The 20262-nt window shown below is 41.0% G+C and overlaps 1 protein-coding gene across 5 annotated transcripts in view; it reads left to right on the top strand.

Moving 5' to 3' along the window:
• Nucleotides 1-7691, top strand: part of LOC114663371 (cytoplasmic dynein 1 intermediate chain 1) — a 468822-nt gene extending 461131 nt beyond the window's left edge. For all 5 annotated transcript variants that reach the window (XM_051935825.1, XM_051935823.1, XM_028817057.2 and 2 more), the window contains one exon: nucleotides 6192-7691. In XM_051935825.1, the coding sequence (XP_051791785.1) occupies nucleotides 6192-6302 (111 nt within the window). In that variant the 3' untranslated portion in view covers nucleotides 6303-7691. The remainder of the gene's footprint in view (nucleotides 1-6191) is intronic.
• The last annotated feature ends 12571 nt before the right edge of the window (nucleotides 7692-20262 follow it).

The raw sequence follows: 20262 nt of genomic DNA, 5'->3' as shown, positions 1-20262 counted from the left end.
AATTTTAGAGAAATAGGACTGCCTCTCAAGTCAGACTGCTTTGTTATATTCAGTTACATGTGCTGTGATGGAACTGGGCCGTGAGCAAACCTCAAACCCCAACACGAATGCACAAGCACAGTCCTGGGTTCAAATAAAGGATGGTTTTTATTAAACACAAAGTAGCAAAAGCATAAGTTACCTCCCTCACAATCATCTCTCCTCTCTCCACCACACTGCCCTCTTCCACTCAAGTGTTGCTGTACATCCTCCCAGCTCCAACTCGCCTGGGTAAGGGAGTGCAGCCCCTTTTATTGAGAACCCGGTAGTACATCTGGTGTCAGGGCTGTTGTCTGATGGAAGTACTTCCGGGTCATACGGAAGTCCAATATTCTGGGAAGCACATCTCCCTGCAGCATGCCCTTGTGGCACCCACAGACCCCAGCAGAGTTGTCCTGCTGAACTACAACTCCCAGCATTTCCTGCTGGTTTCCGAATGAGCGCCAACATGGAGGACTGCTGCCATCTAGCACCTGGGGGGATTTAATATCCCCCAGAGACCTTCTTTACTCCTGCCCAGGGAGGATATTAAGCCCTTGTCCGGTCGGGATGCCTGTCCATTTATTTGGGGCTTCCTGCCCGAGTAAGAAACCATCAGTTCTGGTTGAGATGTCTGTCCATCCCTTAGGGCCGCCTCGTCCAGGTGTGACTTCCTTTCCTCTTTTGGCCAGAATGCCTCGGGGTCTCCTGTACAGGTAAGGGTTCTTCCTGGTTCCTGGTCAGGGTGCCCATCCATCCCGTGTGCCACCTACAGTGCCTTCAATATTTTAGTTTAGTTAGTTTAGTTTTCCTCCATTTAAGTTCAGCTGTTTGAGTCTTCCAAGGTATTTTGGTGCTGGAGAATTTCTTAACAATTTTCTTTATGAGCCGTTATGTCAGCTGCAGCTTTCATCTCAGCATTCACCTTGCTGACTGTGTCAGGACAAGCACTAATTTCGGACTGATTATTCAGAATATTAGCAAACCTAGAGGCTCCTGATGCATCAACATAACGTTTTTTAAAATACACTACTCTTTGTTCTAGTTATTAGTATTTCTACGTTAAATAAAATGCAGAAATGGTCAGATATACCAGTATCTACCTCATGCCCTACCTCATGTTAAGTTTTGTGCTGGCCAAAATCAAAAGAGTGCAGTAAGTTGCATTCTCTTGATTTAGTGCCATCCTAGTTATCCCAATGAAAATTGTCTAAAATTAGGAACCTGTCATAATTGCTTTACTATTATAGATAGATAGATAGATAGATAGATAGATAGATAGATAGATAGATAGATAGATAGATAGATAGATAGATAGATAGATAGATAGATAGATAGATAGATAGATAGATAGATAGATAGATAGATACTTTATTAATCCCAAGGTGAAATTCACATACTCCAGCAGCACCTTACTGATACAAAAAACAATATTAAATTAAAGAGTAATAAAAATACAGGTAAAAACAGACAATAACTTTGTTTAATGTTAATGAGAATTCTCTGATGAAAGACTGTTTTGTAGACGTCCAATTATTTTGAAGGTCTATAAACAGTCAACACGAGAGACTGCGACACTCCTTGAATAACTACAGCAAGATACTCGGAAAATGCAGAAGTCCCAAAACTGGTATCTTTACAATTCAATAATCTTTAGAAAATAACTGCTCAACTGCCGCCATTCTTACATTGACCAACAGAAAGAGCAAAATCAATACTGTAGCGCTGTCATTGCCGTGACGTGTTGCACATAAACATCCATCCATCCCTCCATCCATTATCCAATCCTCTATATCCTAACTACAGGGTCACGGGGGTCTGCTGGAGCCAATCCTAGCCAACACAGGGCGCAAGGCAGGAACAAACCCCGGGCAGGGTGCCAACCCACCGCAGGGCCCACACACTAGGGACAATTTAGGATCGCCAATGCACCTAACCTGCATGTCTTTGGACTGTTGGAGGAAACCCACGCAGACACGGGGAGAACATGCAAACTCCGCGCAGGGAGGACCGGGGATGCGAACCTGGGTCTCCTAAATGAGAGACTGCACATAAACACAAATGAAAAAATATGAAATCTGTTATAATTAATGCAGAGTGTTAAATAACATATCTAGATTTCTCATGACGAAATAAGATATGTAAATAAACTGCCCAAAAATATAATAAAAAAATAAAAAACCATAATAGTAACAATTAAGAAATGACAGCAGAGTGGCTAGCACAGCTACAGACTGGATTTAGTGTCAGCCCAGTGCTGGGCTGTTCTCTCGCCACCATGAGAGCTGCATTGTGTTGTGCACTGGTGGTCTTTCCAAAGTTGGTCCTGGAGTAGGTGCCCAGTGCTGCTAGAGGGGGTTCTGGCCATGAGTGAGCCTACAATGGAATAAGCAGGTTTAGAAAAAGGATTCCCATAGACAAACGTCTTCACTTGCTAAGCTAAATGATATCATCGGTTTGTTAATTGTAGAGGCCATGATGCCTGATGCAGTGAGTTGACGTAAGATTAAAATCAAGAGCTCAGCTGCTGATGTATCCATTTATCTGAACTGTAAATGCATTGCCATGAGTTGTGGAGCTTTTTCCTGATTTTATTTCTGGTTTATTAAGTGTAGCTTACAGAACAATCAAGTTTTTTAATTGCAAGATTTTCTTGCATAATTATTATGGCAGCAGAATTGCGCTGGGCAGAGCAGACTTCATGAGAAAGCTCACGTGAGACAGCGAGCAAGTGTGAAGAATGCAGGCAGAGGCACTTTAATTACACGGTTCGAGGAAGCTCTTCCCACACTGGGATCTTATAATACAAAGGTATGTAGCTAGTGAAATTTGGTGTGTCTCCAAAGTGTCAATTAAATTGACAAAAAAGGAAATGGGGCCTTTTTTCTCCCTCTAGACTCCACCTGCTATCTGTTCACACACCATCTTGTCTTGTGCACCAAATGCTAGAGGCGATCTAAACAAACAAAACTGAAGCAGTCGGTGAATCATCCTTGAATCTGCCTCATCCGCCTTGCCAGTAAATTTCGGTCGTCCACAGTGTGTGTGAACCTGAATCACTCAACAGACTGATGATTCTTATTTGTTTTTCAGATGAAAGTTTGTAAGCACAATGTTTTACAGGGTGCTGTAGAAAACATCAAAATGGGAAGGGAGGTCAGTCATCGCTCCTAGAACAGGGGGCAGAGTGGTGGTTCTAAGGCTAAGGATCTGCGCTGGTATCCCAAAAGTTCGTCACTGCCAAAAGAAATCCTACTCCGCTGGGCCCTTCAGCAAGACCCTTAACCTGCAATTGCTCCAGGGGCGCTGTACAATGGCTGACCCTGAGCTCTGACCCCAAGGGGTATGCGAAAACTAACAAATTCCTAATACAAGAAATTGTATAAGGTGAAATAAGGAACAAAAAAAGCATTGGTACTGTGGTCCTGGTTTAGAGTCTGAGCTTACAAAGCCCATCTCACTTGCCCAATCTCACGTGATTCTCAAACAAGAATACTGAGGATGACAGAGAAAGGTTGGGGTGCCAACTGGGTTACTCCGTTTAATGAACATTGAAATAATAATAATAAAAAAAAGGTTAGTGCCCTCAACACTCGACTAGTGAGTCTTTGCGGCCTGTAGTATGGTAGTACAGTGATCCCTCACTATATCGCGCTTCGCCTTTCGCGGCTTCACTCTATCGCGGATTTTATATGTAAGCATATTTAAATATATATTGCGGATTTTTTGCTGGTTCGTGGATTTCTGAGGACAATGGGTCTTTTAATTTCTGGTACATGCTTCCTCAGTTGATTTGCCCAGTTGATTTCATACAAGGGACGCTATTGGCAGATGGCTGAGAAGCTACCCAACTTACTTTTCTCTTTCTCTCTCTTGCGCTTTCTCTGATCCTGACGTAGGGGGTGTGAGCAGGGGGGCTGTTTGCACACCTAGACGATACGGACGCTCGTCTAAAAATGCTGAAAGATTATCTTCACGTTGCTACCTTCTGTGCAGCTGCTTAGTGAAGCGACATGCTGCACGGTGCTTCGCATACTTAAAAGCTCGAAGGGCACGTATTGATTTTTGCTTGTTTGTTTTTCTCTGTCTCTCTCTCTGTCTCTATCTCTCTGCTCCTGACGGAGGGGGTGTGAGCTGCCGCCTTCAACAGTTTTGTGCCGCGGTGCTTCGCATACTTAAAAGCCAAACAGCCCTATTGATTTGTTTGCTTTCTCTGTCTTTATGACATTCTCTGCTCCTGACGCACACTCCTTTGAAGAGGAAGATATGTTTGCATTCTTTTAATTGTGAGACAGACAGAACTGTCATCTCTGTCTTGTCATGGAGCACAGTTTAAACTTTTGAAAAAGAGACAAATGTTTGTTTGCAGTGTTTGAACAACGTTCCTGTCTCTCTACAACCTCCTGTGTTTCTGCGCAAATCTGTGACCCAAGCATGACAATATAAAAATAACCATATAAACATATGGTTTCTACTTCGCGGATTTTCTTATTTCGCGGGTGGCTCTGGAACGCAACCCCCGCGATGGAGGAGGGATTACTGTACTTTATCTCTTTGAGGAGAATCCTGCAATTGCCCATTTTTATGGCACCCAGGGTGGGTGAGGTGTAGCCTTCTCTGGGCATTGTGGGTAGAGCCAGTTGCTCTCCTGGGACGTCCTCCTGGAACTGTGGTGGAGAGAGAAGAAATGGATAGCGCCAGTGCCCCCTCTCTTCCCAGGGTGGTACTGCTTCCCTTTTCAGAGCCTGGAAGGTTGTTTCCAGACATGCAAGTGTGGTAACGTCTGTGGACGATTTATTAAAACGTTTGTAGTGAAAATCGATGAAATCTACCCACAGAGATTCCTCCTTAAAAACCTGCCCCCAACTTTCCTCCGGTTCATGCACTTTAAACATTCAGGGTTACACTAATGCATTAGAAAAATACATAAAATAAGTATGGAAGGACAGAAAGAGAAATTGAACAAAATATGGAGAGAACATATAAAGTTAAAATTGCTCTTATCAGTTTAGGAGCTTAAAAGCACAAGGTAACTAAAGCTTAATTATTAATTTGTATGTCGTAATGGTGACAGAAGAGAAAGACACATGCACACGTAGACCACTACAGGCACTTGATCACACGTGTTTGAGAAGTGCAAGGCAACTGAAGCGTAATAATTAAATTGTACGCTGTAGTGAGGGCCGCAACACTGGAGACAGACAGACACGTAGACCACCGCAGCTACAGGGCTCCACATGTTTGAGAAGTGCTGTCGGTGCATCACTGTATGACATAACAGTGGCAAATATAATATTGATAAGCATTGGGGTCTGTGAACATACAGAGGCTACTTTATGTCGTGACATGTTTGCATTTCTAATTGGACAGTAATGTTAACTTGCTATGGTTATTTGTTTGGATGTGCCATCAGAAGGTGGGTGCTGTGCTGGCGTCACATTGACTTCTTCATGTGCTTTGAGTACCGAAATATCCATCTCCTGTGGCTCATCATTATCAGTTCTCTTAACGGCAGCTCTTTTAATGATGTATGACACATCACTTGCTTTGAATACATATTTTGCAGCTCATATCTGTATAGTTCGTAGCTGCCAATTCTTTCAACGTTATATCCAACACTATTGTGGTAACTGTGAACAACTGCGACAACGTATCATTCACGTTTACCACTAGTGTACTGATGTCCGTGAAAGCCAATGTACAATCTGGTTTTACAGAAAGGTTTTTCCCTTGTCACAGGTTATGTTTGTTTTTAACACCTGCAATGTGCTCTCTGTACACGCGACACCCATTTATATGTTTAATAGCGGCCTTTTCAGTGTTCATTGAATTCAGGAGCAGGTTAACACGAGCCCAATGCTCTTTGCAGTTCATAATCTCCTGCTCTGAGTGCTGCCTACAGTGAGCATTGGATTGGTTTAGAAGTGTGACTCTCTGAGAGCCGTCTAAGTGTTAACCACCTACATTTAGGTGAAATTCACTCCTGGTTGTCTCCAGATGTATCTAGTGTCAGTGAGGCTCTGTGAGACTCCGTTCTCCTGGTACTTTCTTCTTTCTGTGTATAAACTGAACACTCTGAACACTGTGAGCTGAGAAGATGTATACACAAGAGTTTGAATGGACCACAGCTAAAAGCCTTTGCCCTCAATGCTTCTCTCTTTTTGTCTGTGCAGCTTGCTGTTCCTCACACCGACGACTGGACACGCTTTGCAAGGACTCTGGTGGAGATCCGCGCCAACCGTGCTGACACAGAAGAGGAAGGCCCAGTCGAGCTGGCATCTTAAGGAGCGTTCGTCAGTCCTGCCATTCAGCCAGCCTTCATTACATACACCCTTAGATGTCTACGTAATCTTCTCATAGGCATTATAATAACATTATTTCATTATGCTGTTTGTTTTTTTTTTCCCAGTGCAAATGATGGTATTGTACTTTGTTTTCATGTTGGAAATATTGTCTTCTCAAGTGTTGGGACCTAAAGGTGATCAATGTCAGCTGCTCGCCATTACCCCCTACTCTGTGTACTGTATGTGCAACAAAGCAACGCACCCTTCCTGTATGTCAAGCTCCCAGTATGTTCGATGTGAAAAGTTTCATCACAAACACAAAAACAGCAGAGTCAAGTTTTTACAGACATTTGTGTAGAAGTGAGAGTCCCGCGCAGTACTGAAGATTCATTTTAGAACACAACATATCCACAATGCAATAAAAGTTCTTTCCCTTATAGCAGAAGTGGCTATCAGTACTTTCTGAACATGGCAGTGTGAGGGTCTGCTGTTGGCAGTGCTTACCGAGTATTTCATTTCCTTTTATGTTTTTATTTGTTGTGTTGGCTTAGCGCCTGCCTACTATGCCACATTTTTGTTAGGATTGCATGCTCTTTGTCAGCTTGCACATACAGCTAATCTGCCAGGCTTGCACTTAACGCCGGAAGCAGAGGTTTGAAGAAGGCGGGAGCAGCAGGTGACTTGTCCGCTCTTTCCTGATCTTTAGAGTGGCGCGGCTTCGCTGTGTGATTCTGAAGATATTTTTGTTGTTGCTTATGCCACCTGCTTATCTTTTGTGTTCTGGTGGTTTCGTGTTTTTTGTTTTTTACGTCCTCCCTTTTAGTCTTTTTATTATGACATTCATTTTATTTTTTAAACATATTACCTATGTTCACTGCTTATTCAGGTGGAAAAAACGCTTCTTAATGTTTTTATTATCACATTTTTATTTTTAAAATAATTTACCTATGTTCACTGCTTATTCAAATATGTAGCATTTTGTGAAAAAACAATGGATATGTTGCGTTTTGCCAAAATCGTATCTTTTTCTGAAAAATTTATTTTTTAATTTATTTTTGAAAAACGAAATATTTCAGTATAGATTTAAAAACTGATATTGTCAGTATTCTCCATTGCACTTGATCACAACAAGCCTTGTCGTATTTTTTAGAGTGGCTAAAATGGATGCACAGTCCAACATTTTGCGATGAAACTCTTCATATGTTTGCCTCATTTGAGGCAGAAACAGGACCTTTGAGTTTGGTGTTTCACAAGTTGATTATTTATTATTTCTTCCCGTACAGTAATACGGGCATGTTGCTAATTTTGTGTATGCCAGTGTCCTGCATGAGGTACAGTATATATATATATATGGAGAGTATTAAAATAAATTTATCTTAAATCAATGCAGCTAAGACTTGTGTAATTTATAGTACTTCTCTACCACAGACCAATACAATGCCTGGTGCTTCCAGTTGCTCCTCCACACTTTCCAGTATCATTCAAACCACTGCATTCCATCCAGGCAGCTACCAGAGATATTCAATAAGAAAATATACTGTGCATTCTTTATCCAAAAGTTGCATTTATTTAAATTATCATCATTACAGCATGATCCTGGTCTTATACTGTAATTATTTTAACATCATTCCTTACAGCCCTAAATTGTACCAATATGAATGGGTCAGTAATGAGTGTGGCCTATCACAGACTTCCATTCCACCCAGGGCTTCTTCCCGCCGTGCGTCCAATGATTCCTAGTGACCATGAAATAGATGCACAGCTTATAATATGAATGGAAGTATTATCATTACTTTAACAATTTGAGGGCTGAATATTTTTTCCAAAAAATAGTTTCTGAAAAGCAATGGTTTCACACAGAAATCAACATAAAACATCTGTTGCTGCATAGTGTGGCTGCCAGTTTGCCAAGAATATGCGTCAGGCTTGCTGCCAGGCTGTCTTCATGTGGCTGGGGCAGCAGCAGCGATCACAGTCGCAGTGCATTATAATCTGGTTTCTACCTCTTATCATTGTTAAGTGGCAGTCCTCCTTGGCGAACATTATCAGTATAACGATTAGCTGGGGACCAATCGGCTGAAGCTGGAACCTCACATTCGTTTTCGATCACTTGTATCAAAATCTGAGTCTGACAAGTCATAGTCCAGTTCAGAGAGTATTTTGCTTTACGCATTCGCTTTGATCTCTCACCAAATGTCACTGCCATTTTTGCCGTTGCTTGCACCTTGCTATTCATGGGAGCGCAGGAAATCTCAGTCAAACTAATGAATCTAACTTTTCTTCTAGCAACAAGAGTCCAACAAAAAAACATAACCGTTGGTTTTGTCACAGTTTACAGTCAATCACCATCGTCAACTCCTCCTTTTGACAAAAATCGACATCAGCCCTGAAAGAGTTAACTTCATACTTACTTATTTCAATATTTAGATGATCCATTATTCACCCCTAGGATGTGGTTCCCACTATGATCTAAATTTTGCCTTCCATATTTTTACATTATTGAATTAATCGTGCAGGCTTGGGTCAACCGCCAGCGTGCCTGACACCGCTATCCATTGACTGGATTGAAACTGGCTCACAGCCCTTTCATTGATCAAATCACATGTCTAGTCCCCACCTTTACTGTTATCGTAATCCTCTCTCAGAGAAATTTACAGGTTCTAAAGGCGTTGGCAAACCCTAATGCAACAATATGCCTTGCTTTCCATCCCTAAAACAACCTTTAAAACCAATAAAAATTGCTTTTCAGTGAGTTGTGCTTCTCAAAATTACAAGATTTATTTTAGCATCAATATCACAAAACTGTACATGAAACAAAATCAGGCTGTCTCACTCATCACAAGTTGGGTTAAGCCTGCTGTCTCGTGGATTCTGGCTTCTAATCCTTTGCCCAGTCATTGTATTTATGGAGTTTGCATGGGTCTTCCTTGAGAGACTCCAGTTTTCCTCTCACATTCCCAAAGAAGAGCAGTTTAAGTTACCTGATGATTCCATTTTGGCCCCATTGGGCCTGCCTGTTGTGTGGGCCATGGCACTCTGTCCAGGCCGGTCAGCTCAACGCCTACACAACCTTCAAATGGACTATGTGGGTTTGACAATATTATAAGTAAAAAATGAAACTAGACATGTTGCAAATCTCAAAATAAGAATATACTCTAAGTACATGTTAAAAATTTGATAGTTGTAATGTTAAATAATCTTATGTTGTGGCTAAAATATGCTGGAAATAACCACCAGACTCATTTCTTGACACATGTAGACATTTTGTTAACCTTTCAATTATATTCTGGTAGTATGATGCCCGGTTTGCCAGTTTTGATAACAATCCTGAAGGTGGTAGTTCTAATGATGCATCAGAAAAAGAAAAGAAACTTGAAGCTCCCCTGCGCCTGAAGAGTTCATATCCTCAGAATCTTCCGCAGGAATCCGGAAACAGGAAAGGCTGGTTCATCAGTAGTTGGAGTGGCTTGCTGCGTAGTGAGAGCTCCTTGAGGAGAAGGCACACCAATGAGCACAATGGGGCGTCTTCCTGCTGAAAATGAAAATGCGCTGTGCTCCTCTACGGTGACATGAAAGAGAGACGTAAGTAGACTTGAGTATTATTTTTTTTTAAACTTCTGAAAAATTTTTTAGTAAGCTTCCATGTTTCAAAATTGCAGAAAAGCCTGAAAAATTAATTTTAGTGTCAGTTTTGCAAAACTGTTTGTAAATCAAAAATTACTAGGGGGCTTTGCCCCCTGCTCACTTTGCTTGCCAACATCCCGGCCTGCGGTACACACCAGCCACTTCGTGTCCCTGCCGCTTGTGTGTATGGATTTCACTTTCACCAAACAACAAATCTTTTAATTCTATCGCATACGCCTCTTCATTGGGAAGAAACACTGCTTTTCCCTGATGGCAACACGAATTAGAAGATCTACAAGTCTCCGACTTAAAGTTTAAATGCAAACAATATCTACATACTTCTGTCATATCACCTATGTCCATATATTCGATTTCTTTTCGCTGTTCTGTTATTTCACCGAGTAATAATTTCCATTTGTTTGCGCTAATGCCGTCTTTACTATCATTTTTTTTGATACTTTCGAATTTTAGTACTTTCATAATCTCTAACGTGCTCTGCATGTGTATCGCGCCAATGTTTTCGGAACCTCTTTACAACGTTCTACTTTGTCATCTACTCTTTGTCTTTTATTTCCGGCCCCGGGTGTGGTTAAATCTCTTGGCACAAAGTCTCGCCTCGCGGGACATGAAATTATCTCTGAATAAGTCACGTCTCGTCCCAGGATTTTTTTTATATAATAGAAATATTTCACTCTTCACCACACTCAATCAGACGGATTCACAAAGGTGCTGCAATTGTTGGGAACAGTTAGCCAAATAATTTGCCACTTTTAAATAAAAACTAACTGCTAACTCTCTCTTCTTTAAACTACACTTTTTCCAAAGGAAGATGCTAACCAGTTCTGACCAGATTTACAAAATGAAGAGATCAAGAAAGTGTTTTCTCTTCAGAAGGTGGAGATGGAACTCTTAATTGCTTACCTTCAATGATTTTGTGTATTTTTGCTTTGTGATGTTTCACAGAGATGGTGGTGGATGCCCAAAAGAGTTACCAGCTTGCTCAACCTGGAACTGGGATCCACTCCGTCAATACTTGACAAGTATGGCCCAGCTATCTGTTTTGTTTTTTTCTGTACGCGATGATGCTCATGGTGATATAATGTACACCACAGTTTATCCTTTTTACAATTAACTCAAACCAAACAAAAATACACCTTGATGTATTTTAAAAATATTTACCCTAGAAAGTGCATTTGTTAATTGAAGAGTCATGAACTGGAAAACCCTACTCTCATTAATGTCAAATAGACAGCTAATATTGGTGACAGAATTTATGTCAATACCTGAAATAAAATATTCTACTTGTACATTAACAAATGGACACTAATCTGCAATGTTGAACATTGTTGAGTGCCCCAGCAGGACTTTCTCCTAATGGCTCTGTTTCTTACCATACTATACCATTTTCTAATCCCCCTTAACCCTGAGCTGGGCACTTGAGCCTATCCCAGCAAGTAATGGGCACAGAGCATGAACAACACCTGGACATGGCGCCAGTCCATCTCTGGATGAACACGTCACCATTTAACAATGCCAGTCCACCTAACTTGCATGTCTTCGAACTACAGGAGGAAACTGGAGCACCTGGAACAGACCCATGCAGACACGGAGAATCCACGCTGTGAGGACGGGGATGTGGTTACCTTACTGCGAGGCAGCAGAGCTACTACTGTACCACAATGCCACTGGCTCTGGTCAATTAAGTTTTTCACAAAACTAATAGGAATATTTACCAAAATAAATTGAACGTCTGCTTTATTATATACAAATATATTTAATACAGTGGGATTGTGAGTGTGTGCAGCTGAGAGAGAGAGAATGGCAAGTCTGATTTATTCGCATGAGTGACAGTGTCATAGGCATATGGAGAATGAGCCATCGCGGAAAATACATGCAATCCTGTGTTCAGAAACACAACTCTGATGAAAGGAGCTGATGGAGTCTGACATGACTTCTGTGAATATTAATTAATGAGCCACAGTCAATTAACTAATACCTAAGAAGACACGGGGACCAGAAAGAGGCAAATCAGAGTGTGCGATTCAAGTGTCGCCGCAGAAAGGCTATGGCAGCCAATGACCCAAAAAAGTTAGTGGAAAACATGAAGATGTGATTACAATATACTATGGAACACATATGAAGAATGACCCCAAAATTAATGAAATTATTAACATCAAAATTTTGCAGCAATTCCCTTTTAGTCACCTTCGAAATACTCTCCTAGGGGTGCAGTACCCTTGCCTCCTGGGTTTCTTCCACGGTAGCAAATCTTCATCCCTTCAGTCTGAATTTTATTTTCAGGTAGAAATGCATTCTGCTGGTCCATCCATGCATCTTTGTTGAACGCTTGCTCTTGATAATGTCACTCTTTCATTGTACTGTGCCGACAGGAAGTCAGGTGTGACTTTGCAGGATTCCTTCTGATTAAATCAGCATATTCCTTCAATTATTCAGTCTTGTAATTTCTTTCTTTAGGACATTCATATTTCTTGGTCGTATTCTCTGTTGACTGGATTGCTGCAACTCTCTCCTGACATGGCTCTCAGTATCAGCTCTTAGACCTCTCCAGCTCCTCTAAATTACAGCCACTTGACTGCTTTCTCTATTTCTCGTTTCACCTGCACGACTCCTCTGCTTTTTGCTTTATCCAAAGATCTCCAGTTGCATCAATGAATCGGTTCAGAACTCATGTCTTGACCTATAAGTGCATGCATGGCTGCATTCCTCCAAATCTCCAGTTTCTGGTCTCTCCAGACATTTCTACGAGAAGTCTTTGTTTTGCTTCTGCATGTCTGCAGACTGTCCCTCCTCTCACCGAATACACTACAACTAAAGAATGCTTCTCACGTCTTGTTCCCAAGCTGTACAGTGAGCTTCCTCTGACCTTTCAAATTGCTCCAAACTTACTGATGTTGAGGTGCATCTTTTTTAAAAGGTATGTTAGGATTGTGCGGACTTCTTCTTTTTTGCTTTCCTCCTGCATATCTGCAGTTGTACCAATCTAATCAACCATCAATCAGCTTTTATTATAAGTTGTAGCTTTGCATACATAAGAACAAGCTAAAGAACCTTACTTCTGTTAATGTTAACTTTGTTCTTTATTATGGTGTTCATTAGAACATTAGAACACTCTAGACGAGAACAGGCCATTCAGCCCAACAAAGCTCGCCAGTACTATCCACTTATTTCTTCCAAGAAAACATCAAGTCGAGTTTTGAAAGACGCTAACGGCTTACTGTCTACCACACTACTTGCCAGCTTATTCCAAGTTTCTATCGTTCTTTGTGTAAAGAAAAACTTCCTAATGTTTGTGCGAAATTTACCCTTAACAAGTTTCCAACTGTGTCCCCGTGTTCTTGATGAACTCATTTTAAAATAACAGTCTCGATCCACTGCACTAATTCCCTTCATAATTTTAAACACTTCAATCATGTCACCTCTTAATCTTTTTTTGCTTAAACTGTATAGGCTCAGCTCTTTTAATCTTTCCTCATAATTCAACCCCTGTAGCCCTGGAATCAGCCTAGTTGCTCTTCTCTGGACATTTTCTAGTGCTGCTATGTCCTTTTTGTAGCCTGGAGACCAAAACTGCACACAGTACTCCAGATGATGCCTCACCAGTGCATTATAAAGGTTGAGCATAACCTCCTTGGACTTGTACTCCACACATCGTGCTATATATCCTAACACTCTGTTAGCCTTCTTAATGGCTTCTGAACACTGTCGGGAAGTCGATAGCTTAGAGTCCACTAAGACTCCTTAATCCTTCTCATAAGGTGTACTCTCGATTTTCCGACCATCCATTGTGTATTCAAACCTAACATTTTTACTTCCAATGTGTAATACTTTACATTTACTGACATTAAATTTCATCTTCCACAAATCTGCCCAAGCCTGTATGCTATCCAAGTCCATCTGTAATGATATAATGGATTCCAAATTATCTGCTAATCCACCTATCTTGGTATCTTTCTAATCACTCATTGAATTTATTATACAGTATTTCCCTTTGGGTATTTGCAAAATAAATAATATTATTAAGTAACAATTTGAACATCACTGGTGGTCTCACTGAAGCCAGTCATAACCGTGAGTGAATTTTGCTTAATTAGACGGCTCCCCTAAACCAATCCGACTCATCATGAAGGTGGCGCTCAAAGTGTGGCCAGTGATTACGATGGACCATCTATCGTCAAAAAGTCAACTTAAAAGATCTTATTAGACATGTAAATGTGTGTCGTCTGCAGGGAGTACATTGCACGTTTTTTAAAATAAACATAACTTGATGCAAGTGAAAAACCTTTCTTTAGCATGAGACACATCAATGGACAAGTGGTAAACGTGAATGATATGTTGTGACAGGTGCTACGTGTGCTCTCTGTTTTTCTGTGTATAGGTGTTGATGTCAGCTTGAAAGAACTGCTTGTGAAAATATGATTTTCGAAATATGCATTAAAGTAAATGATATGTCACACTCCATCAAAAAGACTGCCATTAAGGGAGCTGATAATGAAGATCCACAGGAGGTGCAGATTTCAGTACTCAAAACACCCAAATCAACAAATCTGCTTAACAACACCAGAAAAGCTGTACAGAATCCACCTTCTGTCTGCACATCTATACAAATAACTATCCATCCATCCATCCATTTTCCAACCCGCTGAATCCAAACACAGGGTCACGGGGGTCTGCTGGAGCCAATCCCAGCCAACACAGGGCGCAAGGCAGGGATACAAATAACTAAAGAAATGTAATATTACTGTCTAGTTAGAAATGTAAACATGCCATGAGAAGACAGATGTAGCACTGTAACAGGCTGTATAGCCTTCAACCACAAAGCTTATCTAAACTCTATTTGCTGTTGTTATGTCACATTGTGATGCAATAGTTAAAGTGACAAAGATATCGTAGCAAACAGAGACACGTCTCAAACGTGTGAAGCCCAGTGGCTGTGGTGGTCTCTGTGTGTGTCCGTCTGTCCGTCTGTCTGTCTCCACTGCCACAGTGCTCATTACAGCATGCAAATTAACTATGAAGTTTGTTATCTTGTGCTACTAAGCTCCAGAACAGATATCAGCAATTTTAGGTTTTTATTTTTTCTCGGTGTCAGGTCTTTTTTTCACTTTCTTTTGCTCATTCCCTGAACACCCGGAGCAGTTTAAATTGCAGGACTGGGAGAATTGGGTTTGAGTGTTTTAGGAAGAAGCCCTGTGGGTATAGCTTTTGCAGCACAGGATTTCACCACAATTCACTGCGCACTTTTTAACGGGTTGTCTCCAGATGTGTGTTCTCGTTTGAGATTCACGTCTGGCCCCACAGGACTACATCACTAGTGATTATGAGCAACTGTTTTCAAAAAATTTTGCTTCTTGAAAAAATTCACTGATCATGATGGACAGTTTTAAGATGATCGCATAGTTTCGGATTGAGGACATTCATGGCACTCAGTTTCTTGGTCTTATCATGATAATATCACATAGGAATTTAGGGGAAAGATTAAATTGAATTTAGCACGTTGAATCTGGTAACGATGGTGACACATTGCATTAGCTCAATTGAGCTGTTTGGTGGTGATTTTCATTCGTACTCAACATCTGATGCTTCTTCCTTTAGTGCCCAACAAACCAAATTCCCCTCGTGAGACAATACAATTGAATCAAACTGAATCAAACATTCAACCAGCATTGATGGATTCCACTTACCTTGATAGCACCTTGGCATCACAGAACCTTTCACCATGTTTGGCAATGGCTGCACCAAGATTGTCTAAATCTGATTTCAGAACATGAACCTTTAGTGGTATGTTGCACTTTATGCTTGAAGCATGTTGTCAACCAGCTAGAAAACTGTCAACATCATCTCTGGATGACAGCCATCTGATTTCCTCCAACCTGACTAGCAGATCTTTGAACTGCTTCTCATTGATAGCATGTCTGATGTGTTGACCACCAAAAATGCTTTTCTTAATCTTGGTATCAGTTATAGCAGTGCTACAACTTAATGGACTCCAATTCCCAGCTGCCTTGAGGGTATTGCCCTGATTGGGCATCTGCAGTGGACACAGGGGCTGCTGAGGTCAAGAGGGGCCAGCAGGAACTTTAAAAGAGAACAGAAAAGGAAGTACTGTACCGTTGTTTGTTTGTCAGCACTGTCGCCGTCTGCCTGTCTGGATATTATATTACTGTTGTATTGGATTCACGTTTTGTACTCGTGCCTGTGTGCATCGTCTTCGTCGGAGGGAGCGCTCCCATGCATCTCAAAACGAAATGCTTCAGAAACAGTAGGACAAACTTTATATTCCCTTCTACAGTTCACAGCATCTGCCGCCCCACCCAAGCTTCATTTGCATCCATTACATGGGACTGATTCGTGGACATTGTCGTAGGTTTTTATTGTTGTGTGTTGTATTTGTTATCAATGTAGGGGAAGGGGAGGCTTATCTGATTATTTGTTGTTTATATTTACTTTCCTTTTAATATATTATTCATTCATTTATTCTATTTATTGTATTTTGTGTCTCAGTCTGTGAGTGAGTGTGGGTCCGGCCAAGGCTGGGTGCGTTCCTGGAATCCCCACCAAAAAATAAATAAATCAGCGCCCCTTTGACGGTGTGAATTTGAGCAGCCCCGCACCGCTAACTCAGTTATTCATGGAAACATCTGTCTCTCACAATATATTTCATCAGTCTTAAGTTCTATATGAAGAGATTGCAAAAATATCTTTGCTGGTTTAACAAGTGGTTTATGTGCCACACTTTTCTGCCCAGCAAGCCAATGCTTATAGAGTAGCCCGTTCATTTTAATGTAATGAGACTCTTTAGCATGGCTGTCTCATTTGCAAATGAAACAACAGGACCTGAAATATCCAAACTGCAATCCTAGTAGCAGCACCACTTCCTTTAAATCACCTCAGATGTTCCAGTTGTAGCTGTTGAAATGTACAGGTATATGCATACTTATATTAAGAGAGAAAATAACAAAAACTGGTGACTGCAGTAAAATGAGACAAGAAAATTTAAAAGTGATTTTTGTCATCAGCAGGCCACAATCCATGAGATGCACTCAAAACTGGAAGCAAAATCTTTGTTGTCCATTGTGATCAACCTTGGAATAAAGACAGCTAAAATGTTGATAGTCTTTGCCAGAATTTCTCCTTTCACTTTGCCTTCACTTTCCATTTCTCCATCTCTTTGCACCTCAGTCATTGACTGCTCACTCCTTTTTTTTCAACCACTGTCTCCTTTCACTTCTCCATAGAAGTCTGCTGCCATTGCTTGATCTATGAATGAAGCAGTTAATAAAGTGTCATCAGTGTGGAACAGGATCTGATGGACCATCTACACATGGATAACATTTTAAATAAACTAGAAAGGAGTTGCCAGATACCCATTGCAATAAGACAACAAAACAAAAACTAGCAGAGCAGCACTGTCAAAATATTTTCAAAGAGATTACTGACTGATTCCTTAATAACTGACTGACGCTCATCATTTATGAAACAGTAATATGCTTTGAGTGTCTTTTCACTTTAGCTGTTCCTTTTTTCATTCTTTTTGTGAACCCACTTGTTTTGGGGGAACCACAATCTATGCCAGGCACAAAGCAGGACCATTTCTAAATGGCTCACCAGTCCATCATAGTACACGCTTTCACACTATCAACACTCCATGTGGGAGAAGAATCGGAAAACCCCAATGGACACAAAGGGATCAGGCAAAGTCCACAGAAACGGGATTTAAACACCAAAATCCTGTGAAGCCTCAGGACAAGCAAGTACACCATGTAGCACCCCTGTGGGGTGAAAATTCAACTTTAAATAGAATGCTTGTATGGCATACGTGTCAGTGTCCACTTGTTTTAATTAAAGTTAGTGACTGCTCTAAACTGCCATTTAAGGTGGTGTGTGAAAAGACTTCTATGATTATTATTTTGTAAACTATGACACAGTTAAAAGCCACAGCTCCGTACTGTTTTGTGGTAACGTTCATTTTCTCATGGAAACCAGGCTCTTACTCTAGTGTGCTCGTTCTAACAGGTCCCACAGAACCCAACCAACAGTTTTTGGTTATAAGGAGCAATGAGTGCTGCGTTCCCATGTCAAGGAAAGAATCAGCAGGCTGACATGTCATAGCAGCACTGAGTAAGAACAGGAGAATGTGAGCCAGCAGAGTTTGCACGGCACTGTTTCAGCTTGCTGACTACCATGGCAGCCACCACTTTGGGTGCTCGCAAAAAGATTTTTTTGTTTGGTTGAAATGATCTCCATCCAGACATTATGTGTGGGGCAATCAGCAAAGCTCTTTCTTGTCTGCGATCAGGCAGTGTAAAAGAGGACTTTAAGTATAACACTTTTTGGCAATAATATGCATTAAGAAACAGAAAAAAGTTGAAAAATCGATCAATATTATATTTATGTACTGTATACCTTTAAAGGAAAATGCTGTTTTTCAACAAGGAAAAGCCTGGTTCCTATTTTAATTTCCACTACTTTTTAAATGATTGTTCCTATGAAATATCATGACAACTGTCTTGATTCCAAGACTGAATGGTAAGCTTTGTGCAAGTCTGGAGTTGAATCCCAATATGATCCTCATCTGTGTGAAGTCTGCATATTGTTTTCCTAGTACATCCTGATATACAACTCCAGTGTGAATACAGTAGCTAGCATTAGTGAGTCCATGCAGGCCATTTGAACGAGCTGAAGCTATCAGGACTCAGCCTGTGTTGTCTTTCTTTAAGTCTCACTTGTCCTGTTTTAGCACACTGTTTGACTACTTCAGGATTAAAATGAAGTGTCACACCTACTAGGACTCTAAGCAAAAGCAACGTCAGTCTGAATGGCAAAGAGAATTCAAGAGGATTTAATGCGCAATAAACAAACATAAACACTGTAATTAACTAAACAGAGCATGATTCTTATGGAATAATTAAAATTCAAACATTGTTAAATGAGTAGTAAAACACTGTCCTGAAAAAGGACCTTCCATGAAGTGCAGTAAGTTTTTTTGTTAACAAAAATAATGTAAACATGAAGATCTGATGTAGACCCATATGATTCCGTTTAATACTGATTACTGAAGAGTATTTTCTGACAGTCTGAGAGTTGCCTTATTTGAGCAGTGTAACTTAGTAGACGAGACACCCCTACATTACAGTTCAGTCCACACCCTTCATCCACTGTGTTACCCTAACCAAGTCACTTGATCTGCCATTTACTTGAGCTTTAAAATATCTATAAAGAGTTGTAAAGTGTCCTAATGTTGTAAGTCAGCCACATGTACAGTAAGATAATAACTAACCTGACCTCAGTGAGTGACTGTCCACATACAAAAACAGCACATTGTTTATACAATGTTCCACATAATTTTAAAAGCTGTTTAAAAGCGTAAGATGTGTTTAAATTAACGTTATGATGACTAATAGGGTGATGCAGTGGCCTTATGGCCCCAAAGTTCTCAGTTCAGATCTTAGCACAATAACAGAGTAGATTTTGCATGTTCTTCCTGTGTGTGGATCTGCTTTTCTTCAGGTAATACACATTACTCCCAAATACAGACGTTATGCTTATGTATTATATAAGTGAGAGAGGGGTTGTGTGTGGTATGGTGCCAAATGCTGACCAGATGGACCCCCCTCCTGACTCTGATCTTTGTTAACCAAGTTTGATATTGAATAATGGGCGGCATGGTGGCGCAGTGGGTAGCGCTGCTGCCTCGCAGTTAGGAAACCTGGGTTCGCTTCCCGGGTCCTCCCTGTGTGGAGTTTGCATGTTCTCCCCGTGTCTGCGTGGGTTTCCTCTGAGCGCTCCGGTTTCCTCCCACACTCCAAAGACATGCAGGTTAGGTGGATTGGCGATTCTAAATTGGCCCTAGTGTGTGCTTGGTGTGTGGGTGTGTTTGTGTGTGTCCTGCGGTGGGTTGGCACCCTGCCCAGGATTGGTTCCTGCCTTGTGCCCTGTGTTGGCTGGGATTGGCTCCAGCAGACCCCCGTGACCCTGTGTTCGGATTCAGCGTGTTGGAAAATGGATGGATGGATGGATATTGAATAAGAGGATGGCGAGTGCACCCCCTTTGAAGAGCTCTACAATTCTACAGTGCTTCCAAGCTTCACTACGTTAAAATTATACAAAGTTATTGTCTGTCTGTATACCTGCATTTTAATATTGTTCTTTATCAGTATGCTGCTGCTGGAGTATGTGAATTTCCCCTTGGGATTAATAAAGTATCTATCTATCTAAGTTATTCCACATGTCAAAAAAAATGATTATACGAGGATGGATCCATCAGTAACCTGACTCTATGTACTGTTTCCCTAACACATCTGATTGGTTATCAGGT

The sequence above is a fragment of the Erpetoichthys calabaricus genome, chromosome 13 (assembly GCF_900747795.2).
Source record: "Erpetoichthys calabaricus chromosome 13, fErpCal1.3, whole genome shotgun sequence".
Lineage (NCBI taxonomy): Eukaryota > Metazoa > Chordata > Cladistia > Polypteriformes > Polypteridae > Erpetoichthys > Erpetoichthys calabaricus.
Note: the sequence above shows the minus strand (reverse complement) of the source record. Positions and strands in the feature narration are given on the sequence as shown.